The following is an 18,321-nucleotide window of genomic DNA, read 5'->3' as shown; positions in this document are numbered from 1 at the left end:
GTATAATGTGTTGTTGCTCCTGTAACATTTCTGACTACTAAAAGAGTATAAATACAATCACTATTTTTTACAAAAATAAAATAAAATAAAATAAAACAGTATTCACTTTTGTGTATTATAAAAAACCTTTTTTACAATATGTTTGCGAATTTGTTGAGATTGATGGTTTAATTTTCTGTTTCGAATTATAAGTGATAACTAACTTAATTTTAGGTCTTGACACAACATAAGGTTACAAATCTTGAAATGCGAGGCATGCTTTCATCACAAAAATCTCCCTTGGTCACATATTATAAGTTTTCTATTTTATGGCTTGTGAGAACAAAATAATCAAATTCAAAATTAGTAGTGACTTCAAAATGATGCATCAACAAGACTTTTAAAACAAAATCTCCTACCGTTTCCAGATGAAATACATACAGATCACTCACAAAAATAACAAATGATATGATAAAACAAAGTACTCCCACATCAACAAAGCCAAAGACAACAAGCAAGAAACAATGAATATAACACCAAATTATAATCACAACCTATCACAAACCAAAGAGTCAGCCACTCCAACCAAAAATTAGAACTAAGGATGTATTGTACCTTACAAATGAAATAACAATAGTAGGTACTAGTATTACTATATCGAAGGATTTTATATTTAATTTTTCGAGCTACTATGTACTCCATAAGAGACCAACTTCACATAGATTATAATGTTCCGAGAAATCTGATTAAAAATTTAAGACATGATATCTCCTATTATGACTCATTGTCACATAGGGTTTGGATCCTTGTCCCATATTGTCTCTCCTGACTCAGAGTCCTCACTTTATAGTTTTGAATTTAACTAACACTTCAATTATCATAGATTAATTAAATTAATTAATTAATTAATATACTAAATATACATCATTTTATAAAATTTTAAGTACTACTTATAGGTGAAATTGTGAATAACATGAATTATCCGTCATTATCAATTTTAAAACTAGATTTTCCAACTTTATACTACCAACAAAAGTAAGATTTCCAATTAAATAAACGTTGATCAAGCACAAACTTCTAGGCAGGGTTACTTAGGTCATCCGCATCTCTGTTTTTTATCCGACTCTTAACCGTCTCATCTCTTAACTATTCATGGGCCCCACTGTACTTTTCAGCTCATCTCTTAACTAAGAGACAACACCTGCATCCCTCCATCTCTTAACCATCTCTTAACTATTCATTCAATTTCATTTTTAATTTTTAATTCCAACAAATTCAATTAATAAAAAACACACTTCATTAAATAAAATAAAATTACAATTTAAATACCTAAAAAAATAAAAAAGACATAATTAAAAAACTAGAAATTACAAATTGCACACTTAAACTCAAAAAAAAAAAAAATGGAGGCAAAGAAGCAGAAAAAGGAGTTCTCTAGTGACGATCATCTAACGGTTGCCAAATTTTGCCCAAATATGCTCCATTAGATCCTCCTGGAGTTGGGCGTGGGCGTTAGAATCACGTGTCCTTGCCCGAATAGACAACCGCTCTTGCAAAGACCGATGCACTCCCGTTCGAGGCGGACTACTTGCGGTTGAGCTTCCCGGGGTTTCAGGATTGAACCAATTTCCCGCCTCAGGTCCTTCGTCGCGACAATCATGTTGTGCAAGATTATGCCCGGACGTCTTTGCAGAAGTTCAACAAACAAAGTCTCCCAGTGGATTCTCCGACGTGCAGGTATTCGTCGACGGAAGTAGATATCTCCCCATACCGGGTTCGGACTGAAGTAATCACGTTCCAACCTTGCGGCGGCTTCCTCTCGGTTACGATGGAAGTAAGTCCGGCGTCGCCTTTGAGGAGGCGTGGCGGCTTCCTCCTCCCTACGTCGATCTTCTTCTAGCGATTCTTCCATTATTCGACGCATTTGCTTAAATGGATCCATAATGGATTAAATTTGGGAGAAGAAAAAAATAAAGGAATGATTTTATAGAAGTGATTGGAGAGGAAAGAAAGAGAGATGAGAGAATAGATGTGTGTTTGTGTGTAAAATGGAGAATGGAGAAGAGTATATATAGAATAAAATAAAATAAAAAAATTTAAAATATTACCGTTGAACGATCATATTACCGTTTTTTTTAAATTTTTTTTTTTGGAAAATTGATTTTTTTTTAAAATATGAATTATGACGTCATAATTCCGACGCTCACTCGCGGATCAGCGAGTGGGCGTCACACCAGCCGCCCGCGCGCGTGTCTCGCGAGCTCAAGGCCGGCCTCGCCGGGACGCGTCACGTGTCAAGACAGCTCGTCTCGTCGAGATGAGACGGAGCCCGCATCGCTGTCTCGATACCGTCTCGTCTCGTCGAGACGAGATCAAGACTGCATCGCGCAGCGATGCGGATGCCCTTAGTGCCGAGTCACGCATAAAAACCTTGGAAAATAAATCATATGATTGATCCCTGATCTATCACGTAGAGCACGAACATATGTACAAGGGACTTTGAATGAGAAAGCAAAAATATAGCCCTAATTGAGGTGCTATGGTTTGCAATGTGACTGAAAAAAGGTACCCCCTCCATCATTTGATTCGGTACGGGTTTTAAAAAATGTAACGAAAAGTGGGTTGAAAAAGTTAATGGCGTGTGAGTCCTACTTTTATATGTTAGTTTTAAAATAAAATGTTGACTCAGCTTATCTTAAGCACAAATATACCCGCAAGTGTATGAGGCTACTGTAGCAAATAGCAAGCAAGAGTATCATATCCGGAGAGACAGTATGTGTCAACCTAAATACCATAAACCAATCTTCACTACAATAGACGAATCAAAAAGGTTTTTTTTTTCTAAATCTGTTTGAAAGCAAAAGCATAAACAATAATTTGAATAACAAAATCAAATAAAAACAACTTGGAAAGCAAAAAAAAGATGTAGGTTATAGATCAAGAATTGGAGAGGTAGAATCCTACGAGTTTGATAACAACTATCATATGCTCAACTAAATTTCAAACTATGTCAACAAAGGGTCTCATGGGTTATTAAGCTATCACTAAGGTAAAACTATATCTTCTCTCAAGCATACAATTAATTTGTAGATTGCTACCTACAACCGAAGTCTCCTTCCTAGAACTAAGGCAACAACCCTTAAAAGCTCCTAAGATACTTAGCTTCGTTCAAAGGCTCAAATCTCTCGATTATATTGGCAAAGACGTCAATTTCTCATCTTTCAAATTAAACTACTCTATCTCACGATTATTGTAGTAGAATCCACATGCATAATATATAAGGTGATCAGTCAAATATATGTATAAGTACGAGACAAATCAAAATAACCACGTGAGCCAAGACATAGGAAAAAGAATTTAATTAAACATAAGAATCATTGTATCTCCCTTGTAGAATTCTATGGAAGGTTTAGCCACAAATGTTCATCATGAAAGTCAAATAACAAAAGGGATGAAACATCATAAATCTAAACTAACTACACCCTTGAGTTGGGAAATCTTGATTGGAAGCTCCTTCTTCAAACCTTGGAATGAAATGGAGAAGTTTAATCTTGAGTCCTTGCTCTCAAAGTTGTTTCTTCCCCCTCCCCCCTCTCTCTCAGCCTCTCGGATTGTAGGAATGATCTCCAATGATGTGAAAATCTCCCAGTACCCAAAGTTTCCAAACATGAATAGGCATCAAAATCCCGCAAATATGGAAAGAATTTGTGCTTTGCCGCCTCTCCGGAGCAAGCCGCTCGGCACAGGAGTGAAGGCTCGATATTTCTGCCTGGGATTGCCTTGACTGCACTCCGGAGCGGGCCGCTCGAGGTGTTGGTCTGGATTGGAGCGGACCGCTCCATGTCTCTGGAATGGGGCTGCTTCGACTCCTTTCAAAGCGGGCCGTTTGGGGCTTGGTTTTCGGCTAAGCGGGCCGCTCGGGGCTCCTTTCTTCGACTTCATTTGATACTTGACACCATTTTTCATCCATTTTTCACCTATTTCTCAACATTTCCTCAACAAACTCATCATATAACCAATTGCTGCATAATTAACACAAATATGGGCTTCAAGTTACTAAACTCGACAATAAACAAGTCAATTCAATGCTCAGAAATCACAAAATAACGAGTTTATCAAATGTGAATGAGAATGAGTCAGCAGAATATGAGGTCCACTACCAAAAGTGGTAAAAGTGAAAGGTGACAAATTTATAGGGATGTACGAAAATGGAAACAAGTAACAAAGTTTCAAGAACGGAGGGAGTATTTCTTTTACTACCTCCGTCTCACAATAGAAGTCACATTTGGTGTGAGTACGAATTTTAATAAATGTAAACAATAGTGGGTTGGAAAAATTAGTAGAATATGTGGCCCACTTTTTTATATTGGCTTTATAAAAAAATGTGAGTGAAGTGAGTTAGTGGAATGTGAGTCCTAATTACCATTTATGGTAAAAGTGAAATGTGACTCTTATTGTGGAACAGGCCGAAATGACAAAATGTGACTCTTATTGTGGGACAGATGTAGCATTTCTCAATGAATATTTTCCTATGAAATTCTAATATTTATAGAATCCACAATCCTATACGGTTCGACCTTTCTAGTTCATTTCGGGAAATAAACGTCAAGAAAAACCAAGGATAGACATAAACTATGACTCAACGCTATCTCGCATCGTAACGAAAATATTAAAATGAAAATTACAATAAAATAATACTCCTACAAAAGATATTCATGAACGATCCTAACTATTTGAAGTTATCGACCATGAAGCGGGCGGGCTTTTTTCAAGCGTGAACCAGACAATCCAAATGTGTCGCTTAGGCCGTGGCTGGAGGCTTATCGGTATTGTTTGGTTGCTTGTCCATGTTGCTTTGCGGTGACGTGGTCATTGGGAAGGGTGACGATGTTGTTGTATGATCGGAGCTCCTATCATCACACTCTCTCCATCCATGAGAAAAGGCCCAAAGATGATCAGAATGACTTAAAATTTGCACGGTACTTGAAGTTCGCACGGTGGCCTTATATATGACTTCGTTTAGGGAGCGAAAAAGAAAACTTAGGTTGCTTGAAATTTGCACGGTGGCCATATGACTTGAAATTCGGATGGTGACCACATGACATCGTTTAGGGAGTGAAAAGACAATTTACTAGTACTATTTAATTGAATACGAGTGATATGAAATGATGAGCAGTCCAAACACAAACACCCGATGCAAAAACAAACTCCAATTCCAAATTTCTATATGGTTGGCCGCCGTGGTTGCAGAGGGTACAAAGATGACAATGTGCGACGTAAGCTATAAGGATTTCAATGCAGTCAAAGACACATTTATTCGGGAAGGCTTTGCATCAATCAACCTAGGTAACCACCGATACTGGTAGTTCCATTATTGACATCTCCTATATCTCTAATCACATCTTCCTTTACAAGCGCTTTCGCCTCAGCGAAAATCCCTCTTTCAACATATTCCTGATCAACATTTATTCTGTTGGAACATATATACTAAAAAGCATTTTTCGAGTTTTTGAATTTGATAAATTGCTTGTATATTGTATACACTCTTCATTTAATGAGAATAATAAATGTTTTCTTCACACTGTGTATTTTACTTTAATGGGTATTGACCGTATTTAATTATATATTAAATTATATATAATTAAAGCGCCGGAAAGTAAAATCAGTCTAAGTCTTCTACATTGAAGGTTGGGTCGTGGAACAGGTCATCACAGTAGGTGGCCCAACCGGTACCTTGTAGAAGTAAAACTTTTTCACAACCTAGATAGGCTTTGGCTACCTATCGTGAAAGGTTGCAGTGTCCATCCGAAAGTCGTCTTTACCTTGAGAATGACTAGTGACACTGGTGTGGTATAGCATTGAATGGATCTAAAGTATAGACACGTCTTTGTTGCTATCTACTGTAAGACGATGTCTTGGAGATTTAATATTTCCTAATCTTTGTAATAATATAGGACACGCGTTATTTAATCATACGCTGCTTTGACTTATCAATAGGTGCGGGTTTTTCGTAACCCAATATTCCTGATATCTTGGGTAGTAGTAATTAATAACTAGTATGGTGTCAGTTTTATTATTACATTGAATCGTGTGCCTGCGCGGTTTGACTATATCCCCAAGAGGTGTTCGAGAGAAGTTCTATTATTCGGAAACCCGGCCGGTTTGGATTTAATCCAAGAATAAATAGAAAAGGAAAAGTATATTTTTAATATACATCTCGTACTAGACAAACTCTTGGAAATAAAGATATTAATTAATTTAAACTCTATAGCAGACTACAAATTAATTAATGGATATAGAAAGTCTTAGACACGGGAAATAATATATTAAAGAGGTTAACCCGGATTGCTTGTAATCACGGATTGGATGGGCGGTCAATATTTCTTCTATAGTGGCACAAGAAATATTCCATTGGCCTTATATTAAATTATGGGTTATAATTTAATTAGTAAAGAAGGTCCAATGGGGGAGGCTCAATCCAAGCCCCATAGATCCCTAACCTAGCCCATCATAAACTCTATAAATAAGAATGTAAGGAGATGAGACAAATGTTATCACAAACCCTAGCCTCCACACTTGGCTTTCTTGTCCTCTCCTTCAAGATTCTTATAATTTCTAAGAGATTCCTCCCACAAGGAATTTAGATCTATAGAGTTAAGGGTCATAGGTTAGAAGATCTTTGGTCTTGCATTCATAATCAAGCTTCAAGATCTACACGTGGAGAAGTAGCAAGCCACTTCGATTCTTTGGAGAATCATTGTTGTAAGTATTTAACAACATAATTTAAATTAAATTATGTGATTAATTGCGCAATTATATGTTTCTACATGTTCAAGCATGAAATTGAATCGATCCACATAATCACCTAAATAGATTCTTTTGTGAATTTATTTGTTTTGCAATTTCCGCTGCGATTATCCCCAACATATTCCCCACATAAAAAAACGAAGGAAGGATGTGTTTAATGAGGGTTGGCAAGCTGGATCTTTCTATAGGCGAAAGTGACTGCTGAGGAGGATGCAGCTGGAGAGATTGGTGATGATGATATAGGAACCACTTACTAGCAGAGCTTTAAGGTGGATTGATGAATTGCCTTCCTGAATAAACGTGTCCTTGTCTCTAGCTGCATCGAAATTAGTGTAGCTTCCCGTGAACATTTTCATATTTGTGTCTTCCACAACCACGACTTCCAAGCATATGACTAAAACGGCGGCAGCGGCGAAGTACACCATATGGAGTTGGATTTTCGTTCGGGGTGTTTGTGTTTGGATCCTCTACATCATTGGTCTCTTGAATTTGCTAGTTCTTTTTATCTGGTTTTGAAAAGTTGAAAACAGTATCGATTTTTATTCATCGAAGGTGAAAAGTTGGTAAATATAGAAAAATAATTCCATAAATAACCAAGCAACAATTTTGTTGTTAGTGAAGAACTTAATTACGCGTTTCTGATGTTGATGTAACAATACATATATGATGTTTCAAGTCATATGACCACCGTGCAAATTTCAAGTCATATGGCCTCCATGCAAATTTCAAGCAACCTAAATTTTCTTTTTCGCTCGCTAAAAGAAGTTATATGGCCACAGTGCGAATTTTAAGTCTCTGATCATCTTTGGGCTTTTTTTCGTATTTTTACTATTATTGAGTTTACTTTGTTTTATAACTTGTTATTCTCTTACGAAATCATCCTATTGCAATAAAAGAACTTGTACATTTATTATAATTCTCGTATTTCCACTATCAATATTCTTATTTGTAAGTTTTGTGTCTCATACTATTTGTTTCGGTCTGCAACATCTGATTCGTGGATAGATTTGTTTTGAACTAGGAAAAGAAAAGAGTAGGATTGCAGCCATTTCTTCAACTACAAATGTTGTTTGAAGTATTTATCTCATTTTTAGCGGTGAGTATTTGGTGTTTAGTATCGTCTTTGACATAATTTTAGAATGAAAGTGATATTTTTATTGTTATAAAACAGATAAACAAGCTTTTGAATAAGATGTCACTGCATTCTAAAATATAAAGGATAGAGTAATTCATGATTTAGAAGCTCATCCCAATTAGAGATGTTTATTAAACTTAATAATCTATGGATAAAGGTGCGTTAAAATGTCAACATCTCTTAAAGTAACACTATACCATCATTCCTAAATTTTATAAATTAAAATTGCCTTTATTGATTAATTGTTAATTTATAAAATAAAATATTTACTATTTATTATAAAATTTATATTATTTAATTGTATTTTAATTATTTAATAAATTATTGTTATTATTATGAATTATTATAAAATAAGTTATAATTATGATAATTTTAATTATAGTTTTTTTATTATAGTGAAATTAAGTATGATTTATAATTTTAAATTATTTTAAAAACATTATTATTATTATTATTATTATTATTATTATGTTATTATTATTATCATTATTAATAATAAAATTATACTATATTGCTTAAATATGTAAGAATCCTAAAACTATGATTTGGATTGTTATTTAATACCAACAAAAAATATCAATACATTTTAATACGGTGTTGATATTGTGTTGACCTTTCTATTGCTACTATTTTGTACAATATATAAAGTTTGCATTTTATGACTGCCTATTATATCTCCCATCATTGTACTAATATTGTAAGTTGAATAATATTAAATCGAAAATAATTTTGAATTTATATCTGAATATCATAATTTATCCATTGGCAGTTTCACACAACCACAAGTTGAAATATCTGAAAGCTCCCCTGTGTTGTTGAAATTCCGGCATGGCCGCCGCATTAGCCTCTTCTTGTCTCCACTTATCAGCAGCTCGGCAGCTATTGAAGTCACCAGCTTTCGCCTATCCAAAGAAACAGAATTTGAAGGTTGGGATTCGAGTGAGGGCCGCCTCAAAAGGGAAAGACGATGGCAGTGTGGAAGACCCTTCAATTCCTCAGTGGGCCCAGCCCGGTTCGGAAGAGCCTCCACCGTGGGCCCGAGAAGAAACCCAGAAAGAGAGCTCATCGGGCGTGGAGGTTCCCTTCTACGCTTACTTGATCGCATCCAGCATCACCGCCATTGCTGCGGTACTTTACTTACATTCTTTCTTTCTTGCTTTGGAATTGAATCAAGATTGCTCTTTTTTGGAGTTAGAATTTTATCCTGATTTGTACAGATTGGGTCAATTTTTGAGTACGTGAATGAGAAGCCGGTGTTTGGGGTATTGAGTTCGGACAGTGTATTGTATGCGCCTGTGCTGGGGTTCTTTGTATTCACTGGCATCCCCACTTCGGTGAGTTAAATTTGATTTCAATTTTCAACATAAATGGTACTCCGTATAATAAATTATGAGAATTGGTTGATGATTCAAATGCAGGCATTTCTTTGGTACAAATCGGTTGAAGCAGCTAATAAAGAGGCGGAGGAACAAGATCGGAGGGATGGATTTCTCTGAACTTACTTGTATTTCTGGCTGGATGTATATACCATAATATATCAATTTTGTTGTGCATTCGATCCCATTCCCACCATTTTGATTTGCATTCACCCATCTCAAGATTTGTCCTAGTTTTAACATTGTTGGTTGCTCTGTGAAATTTTCAGACTACTATAGACAGAGATATTACACGATTGATGGTGGGGTCCATCACACATGCTCGTGTGGGTGGAGGAGGAATTGTGGTAGGTGCTATATAGTAGTAGTACTTTCTTAGGATGAGGTGTGATTTGTTGCTGATTTTCTTAATTCTAGTTGATATTTTAACGTGATCATGTTGACATTTTCAATACACTGCATAATGCGTCGATGAGTTAGCAAATTAGCAAGAAAAGTTATTATTACAATACACCCCTTCTCAGGGAGGTGGCCAAGCCACCGCTCCAGCGGGGGCTTGGCCGGAACCAGACCCATACCCACCCCTATGCAGCCGCGGGGGCTTGGCCGGAACCAGACCCATACCCACCCCTATGCAGCCGTGACCCGGAGTTCGGATGGCCTGAACTTCTGCGAGTCTGCGACGGCAAAACTGGAAAAGAGTAGTCTGAGCAGATCCCAATTTGGAGAAGACAACATTGATGAAATTGGGCTTCTAACTGGGTCATTAATTATATTGTATATTAGACTATAAAACTTGGGCCTTTAATATATGATAGAAAAACTAAAATAGCCTTACTTGAACATCGAAGCCCAAATTTATAATACAATTAATTTTCTTCTCCTATTAAAATCATCAGAGACGCACCGCAATTTACAACAGGTCAGCAACGGCAAAATCATATCAGAGGTCTCCTACTAAAATCAAGGAATGATTCAAGTGTTGAAGCTAATCCGGAAAACATAGTTAATGACCAGAGTGCGATTTTGAATCAAGAAAGAGTCAATGTTGAAGTTAATCCGAAAAACATAGTTAGTGACCCGGGGCTACGGCTTATTTGAATCAAGAAAGAATTAATGTTGCAATTTTTTTTGTTTTTTTTTTAAAGATTTCAGCACTGGCTTATTTGAAAGTCTAGCTCCGTCCCTGCCCCTTCTCACAATTGTATCCCAAATCAATAGATAAAAATTTAAAAAATAAACACTTTTTAAATTACCAAAAATACGATAAATATTCACTTTGTGTTTTATAGAAAAACAATTTTACAATATGTTCGTAGAGATTGATGGTTTTATTTTTTGTTTCAAATTATGACTATGAGTGATAAGTGTCAAGTGATAACCAATTTTTTTTCGATCCTGAGTCCTTGACACAATATGAGATTAGAACTATTGATAAGATGCAAAGCATGCTTTCTAGTTTCAACACAACAATCTCCCTCGGTCATAGATTATATGTTTTCTATCTTATGAGAACAAAATAATCAAATTCGAAATTATTAGTGACTTGAAATTCAACAACGGATAAAAAGAGCACATTAACAAGACTTTCAGTAAAACATAATTTCCTACCGTATCCGGAGGAAGTATAAAAGCTAAAAATACTATTGCCAGACACATATAAATCCCAAACTATATAAAAAAAATACGTCTATTAGAAACAGAGCAAATGAAATTAAAAAAAGACAGATTACATCCTAAATCAACAAAGCCATAACATGTAGAAGTACAAAGAAATAAACAAGAAACAAGGAATATAACACAAAATTATAACCAAGAAATATACTGAGCATTATTACCTTAAAAAATTACTACTATTAACAATAGTATCGAAGGATTTTATTCTTTGGAGCTACTAGGTGTAGAGCCCAACTCCACAAAGATTAATAATGTTCTGATTAAAATTTTAAAACATGAAATCTCCAATTTCGATTGGTTTATTACCTAATTTATTATTTAACGAATTTATGACTCATTGTCCAAACTTATCTCTCCTGACTCTGAATCCTCGTTTTCTAGTTTTGACTTGAACTTACACTTCAATTTGTTATAGATTAATTTATTTACTAATGAATTCTTATATGTAAATTGACAAAACTAAGATTTCCAATTAAATAAGCATTGATCAAGCACAAATTCTGTAGGATTACAAATTGCTGAATCATGCTCAAAAACCTTGCAAAGTATCAAATCATATCCTAGTAAATATGGTTGTGGGTTCGACATTTCTTTCATTTTCTTTTCTTTTAGATATTCTATTGGAATTCTGAGGATTTGATTTTTTAGATTTAAGGGTCTTTCTCTCTCTTTTGGAGAAATCGAGTTGGTTTTGTTTTTGGTGGAATCGAATAAATAAATTCGACGCATTTTCCGCGAATCTACTTGTTATATTTAATACGGAGTATATAATATTATAAATATTAAACTCGTGGGTAAATGAAGATAAATGGTGGAGCCAGTTGACATGAGTGAGAGTGAGTGGAGCCTTTGAAATTCGGCCACCAGTCTTCTTTGACCATACCTTCTTTTGTTGGGTTTGATCTTAAAAAACTGAAGTGATTACTAGTGAAGAAAGAATATTTATTTAGATTTAGTAATTAGTATAACATTTAATAATGTATAAAGATTGTGATAATTTTTTTGTATTTAAATATTACTCCATAATAGTAGTAGGAGTATTATTATTGTGTGTTCGTTTTATGAATTCAACATGACTTAAGCCCCATTAATTTGATTGGGTACTTAATTTTGGACAATGCCTCGAAGAATTAATATTACTCCATAAATCTTTTCTCCCATGTGATAAAATTATTTTTTAGACAATTTGCATCAATTTAATTTTACACGAAATTTGTGGAAAGATCGCTCAAAAATGTCACATGCACTAATACACTATGCTAACATTTCCCTGAGAAGAAGAAGTACTCCCTACATTTAACTTAGCTACATGATTATGTAAGAGAGTAAAATTGTAGTGTAAATATTGTGTGTGACGTTTAATTTATGAGTCACATGTTTTATGCCTTATGTTAAGACTTAAGATGTTCTTTATAATCCTCCACTACACAAAATATTTAACTATTTGAATGTGGACATGTTTACCTAATTAACAAAAGTGGACATGTTTACCTAATTAACAAAAGGCACAGAAAAGTAGTCTCATATCAATAATACTCTCTCTTTTGGGGAAAGAAGAAAAAACAAGCATCTAGTCTTTTGAAGAAATAAACACTGATTTTCAACGTACAAGATCTGGATGCAAGTTAAATGTCAAGTAACTTCACTTCACTTTCAAGATCAAATATTTATTCTTGCTACCCATAAAATTTGATTGAGAGAATAAAAAATACTCCTACTTTCTTCTGAAAATGATTTAAAACTAAACAATAAAATACGTGTTTAGTTTATGTTTAGCTAGTCGAGTCGACTTAGCCTTGATTGGTTAAAATTTTTAAACCAATTTTCTTAATCAACTAGTTCAAACGATAATTAGTTATGATCGGATCCCTAACAACTCTTCTTACAGCTTACATTATTCAATATTACTAGTATACTACTATCCTTCTAGAATTCCTTCTCTAGTCAACCAAAATATCCCCTTTGATTTAATAACATATTCATAATTCATCCAATAGATACTTTCAACTATTATCGCTTTATCATAACATATATACTACAGTCGTTAATGAAAAATAATTTTGTTTTTTATTTTTGGATCATCCATTAAAATTAGTATATTTATAGTAATTTTTTCTTTCTAATAATGTGGCCAGGTCTTATTTTTCACTAACAACACTTCTACCATTTTTTTTCTCTATCTCTCTTACTTTACAAATTTATATTAAAACTCGTATCTACGACTACCAAAACTATTTTTTTAGACTAATATAATATTATGTATTAATTTAATATAAAATGCAATTAATCGAAGCGAAACTTTTGAAGGATCGCGAGACAATGCACCAACATTGTCAAAATCCACAAAATAATTTACGTCTGAATTAATTGACTTAAAATAAAGCATAATTGACTTAAAGATGTGTCGTGTCACAAATTTTATGTTATTAACTTGATCGTGTATGCATGTATTAAAGTATAATCCTCGTGCTCTCTTTATTAATACGACTCATTCTCCATTAAATCTATTAGTACTACTATGTAATTAAATACGCATGGAACCTTTCACAAACTAAAAATGCATAGATATTTAACACAATTCGGAGACAAATTACATTCTAGCTAGAAACTCCTTATAATATTTTATTTATAAGGCGGATTCAATATTAGTTTCGAACAGAAATTAAGTGATAAAAAACAAAAGTGTCCATATAGAGAAAATAATATTATTTCCCATTTAATTTTCGGGTACTACGAATTTGCGATTCATTTTCAAATCCTTGCTTTATCCGACATTATTGAAAGAAAAATAAATAAAATGATTAAAGTTGTCATTTTCAATCAATAAGAAGACAAATTCAAAAGATAGGAATTGCAGCAAAAAAATGATTATAAATGACATGTGAAGACTGGCTGTGGCTGGATCGAATAAAGTTGCATGTTTTATAAAAGTAACTATTAAATATCTAATCTATAATAATAATAATAGCATCCACTAACCAAAGCTTCCAATAATTCACCGAGTAAAGAAAAGTGGTGTATTTGGTCCCTTTTTCTCTCTTTCTATTTCAATATACTCATCCTTTATACGTATAATATAAGTTTAGTAAAAAATTTATGATCAAGAATATCTATTTTAATATGCTATAATGTTTGTTTATTAGTTCCACGCAAATCTGATACTCAAAATTAACTATATTTCGAAGTTTGGTTTATATGCTCAGGTTTAAGCTTATTGTTTTAAAAACTCTTAAATCTTGTTCCACGTCAACTTGGTGACGATCCTAGCTTATCTATAAAAATAAGGATAACCTCCTTTTCATAAGTTCTTTTAAGGGGTGAGTAGCTCATTTTTAATATAGTATGACCCAAGTCGATGATGGATTATATCTCTTTATCTCTTCTCTTGCCTACCCATGTGATTGAAGTTCCATTGTGTCATTCCGGCCCACACGTGAGGGGGCATGTTAAAAACTCTTAAATCTTATTCTACATCGACTTAGTAACGATCCTAGCTCATCTATAAAAATATGGATAACCCTCCACTTTATAAGGGCATTTAAGAAGTGAGTGACTCATTTCATTTCTAATACTTGTCTCGCATACACTAATGTTGGAGTGAATATATCACTTTCATAGTGACATTTTTTCTAATGCATAATTGACACTATTAGTCTAACAAAAAAAAACAACTCTCCGTCCTTTTCATGATTTCATCCTAAATGCCACTTTTTTCTAATAAGAAGTTCAAAACTTCCTAGAACTTTAAAATATTTCTTAAAATGTGCATAAAATCATGGCAAACACAAGGTTATGTTCATATGTATGTGTCTCAGTCTAACCAATGTTATTATGATTGAATGGTGTGTAAATATAATTTATATATATCCAATATAGGGTTTTATTCTAATGCTTATAGCACCCTAATCCAAAATCAAGACTAAATCTCCATCCTTGGATTTTAAAATGAGTGGATGAGATTAAAGCTCACAAATCTCAATAAATAGTAGACAAAATATCAACAAAAGGGTAATATCGTCATTATGTTATTATATGATAATTTTCGTGGGTGTTTTTTTATATCAACATTGTGTATTACAAATATCAACAATATGATATAAGAATATCAACACTACTACAAGAAAATATCAACACATATTTATTGAGATTTTTACATGGTTTTATTGAGATTTTTTGATGTATTTGTTGATAAAAATCTGGATATCAACATTTACGAAAACTAAAATAAAAAATATCAAATTTCATCATCCGAACGTCGTCGGAACATATGCAATTGAGATCTCGTTGGAATCCTTATTAAATTATCTTTAATTTGATATATTTTTTGCGAAAAAATAATTTAAATTGAGAGAATTACGTAAATTTAAAGATTTGAGATGATTTTAAGGAGAGCGAAAGTACTTAGTTATAATTACTACATATAGGATTTGACATTAATACCCTTTTAATTTAATTGATAATTATTTAAATTTAAAATATATTACACTTGACGTCATATTAACCACAAGATCTTCTAATCTAATGGTTGAAAATTAATCTCAATTTAGAATTGGTAATTAGTTAGCAATTGATTACATCACGTCTAATATATATACTTCAATAATTCTATTCACTCTATGTAATGCACCTGCGTCATAAAAGGAAGGTACTAATACTATTCCATTGTCTAGAAATAAAAGCTAGCCGTTTACTTTTATCTTAATTAGATGTCTTAAGCTAGATTAATCTCGTAAAAGAATGGTACTACTACTACCTTTAAATTGATCATGGATGAATTCATCTAAATTTAATTAACAGTATAGACTTAATAATATGTCCTAATATATTAAGGTGGTTTTCGGTTGTCATGACTAATTATCATAGAACTATCCATCTAGAATTAAGTTGTGGGATTATTTTAGTTGGAAGAGAAAAACTATAATTAATTATCATAAGACTACCATCTAGGATTAAGTTGAGGGAGTAAATCTTATGAACCAAACATGATACATATTTAATCATGAGATTTAGTGTTACCAACCGAACACCCCCTAACATAATTAAAATATGTTAATATTATGGAATTCCACGCTTAAACAGTACTCCACTGTTAATAACGGTTGCGTAGTTACATGTCTACACTTGTCTCAAGTCAGAGATTATTTTTTAACGCGTTGGGAAATTATAATGAAGCAATATATATTTTCAATTGAATAGTCTAATCAGTAATTACACTACTATACAATTTGGTAATTTACAAATTAATTGAATAGTAATATTGACTAGGATTTTCCATCTAGATAAGTGGATATTTCGACTTTCCTTTTCTTTTCCCTTTATTTTCATGCTTGATAGACATGGTGATATGACATGTCATGATGATGGTGAATATATATATAAATGTAATTGTAATGTAAGAAAATATTTTGCGTATAAATAATGAAACATACTACTGTTATATTACTACCTTCTCCCTCTTGTAAAAATAGTTTGATTAATATACTAATTGACATTTCAATTTAGGAGGAAAAGAATGAATGAACACTGTTACACTACGTAATGTATTATCATCAGTTTAATTAGTCATTGACTGATAAAAATAACCTACTAATTTTTTTTAAGAAACAATGATTTTTCGTTGTCTCTAGACAAGCATCAAACGAATTAACGAAACAACCCTTCCATATATAAATAAATTATTTTTTGTGATTTCATGTGCAAGAATAATTAATATCAGTATCTGTGCCTGGTCTTCACTAGTGTTGAAGAATTTTTTATATTCCATTGGTGGTCCTGAGATGTAAAGATAAGCTTTTAAAAAAGTATTTATAGCCTATAGGCTAATTTTTTAATTATCTAAGAAGATAAGCCTTGTTAGTAAAGAAACTTAATTATGCGTTATTGATGGCGATGTCGGAATCCGAAATCAAATAAAATCGATGCTTGCTTATATATACTCGTAGTATCTCAAAAGATCTACTCCTATTGTTTATGAAATTATTCTTCTATAAATGATGTTTTCAACTCTTCAACTTTCACAAGTACTCGCGATTAAAAAAATCATTCTATATTCTTATATAGTAACTTCAAACAACCAAATAGGTTTAATTAATACGGTAATTGTCTTAGAAAAAAATTCTAATAAATCTATCAGCCGTCCTTGTAGATTGAATTGCTAATCTTTTCTGCTCTCCCTATTCAATCATTAAATATCTCATTTATCCCTTTTTTTTCCGTCCGCTCATGAATAACCATTTTTTTAGTGGAGTATATATTTTTATAAATAACCATTTTTCTAGTGGAGTCATTTTTTATAAGTGAGTCTTTCAATTTAATAACTCACTTAATTCATATTTTATTATATAATTAATATTTCCTTCGTCAGTTAAAAATAGAAACTCTTTTCTTTTTGATCTGTTCTTAAAAATAGAAATTTTCTATTTTAGGATATTTATTTCTCTCTAATAAGGTGAGACTCATTTTTCACTAACACAATTTTTTTTATATCTCTCTTATTTTACCAATTTTGCATTAAAATATGCATGTCATTTCAAAAACTTCTATATTGGGTGGACGGAGGGAATATATAAAAATAGGATGCATGTTTTACTATCTTTTTCTACCTCTTTCTTTAAGAAGTTAAACAATTTTTTAAAAATCTGAACCGGTAAAAATGAGATAGTTATTGATATATTGAAGGAGTATCATATTTCCAAAAACTATATCTAATCAAGTTATTTTGAAATCGGGCTTTGTAATATGGCTTGTGCGCGCTTCATCATTGTGGTGACTCTCTTTGTGCACGGGCTAGATTTATTATTTTTTTTAAGAACATGCTTATATTTACTTAGATTTACTGTGATTTACCAATCCTCCTTTTGAGTTTGAGTATTTCTATATCTTATAACGTAAAGAACAAGGTTGAAAATTGTCTAACCTAATTTTGAGTTTATTAGCTTAAATGGAGTATTTTATAGATACATCTTACCAACGTATAACGGTTCGTGAATCAGATGAGATTCGAGTTGAGCATGTGATTGACCAAGATCCGGACCCGGACTACTTCACTTTGTACAAATAAGTACTCCCTCCGTCCCCGAATAAGAGTTACTACTAATTTCCATTTTGGTACGTCCCCAATTAAGAGTAGCACTTCATTTTTTACAAGTAGGTCTCACATTCCACTGACTCATTTCACTCACATTTTATTATAAAATCAATATAAAAAAGTAGGTCTCACATTCCACTAAATTTTTTTATCAACTTTTCTTTATATTTCTTAAAACTTGGTCAAAGTGCGTGGGACGGAATGTGTATTCCTCAATTAGAAAAATTCCTAGTACTGTATAATTTTCTTGTGTTACGAAA

General features: G+C 32.9%; 1 protein-coding gene across 1 annotated transcript; it reads left to right on the top strand.

Moving 5' to 3' along the window:
- The first annotated feature begins 8,677 nt into the window (after positions 1–8,677).
- Positions 8,678–9,477, top strand: LOC125212555. The gene is made up of 3 exons (XM_048112763.1): positions 8,678–9,049; positions 9,139–9,255; positions 9,340–9,477. Exons 1-3 carry the CDS (start codon positions 8,750–8,752, stop codon positions 9,415–9,417), a joined length of 495 nt encoding a protein of 164 aa, XP_047968720.1. The 5' UTR covers positions 8,678–8,749; the 3' UTR covers positions 9,418–9,477.
- Positions 9,478–18,321: the final 8,844 nt, after the last annotated feature.

The sequence above is a fragment of the Salvia hispanica genome, chromosome 3, assembly GCF_023119035.1.
Source record: "Salvia hispanica cultivar TCC Black 2014 chromosome 3, UniMelb_Shisp_WGS_1.0, whole genome shotgun sequence".
Taxonomy (NCBI): Eukaryota; Viridiplantae; Streptophyta; class Magnoliopsida; order Lamiales; family Lamiaceae; genus Salvia; species Salvia hispanica.
This window is presented reverse-complemented; position numbering and strand designations above follow the sequence as displayed.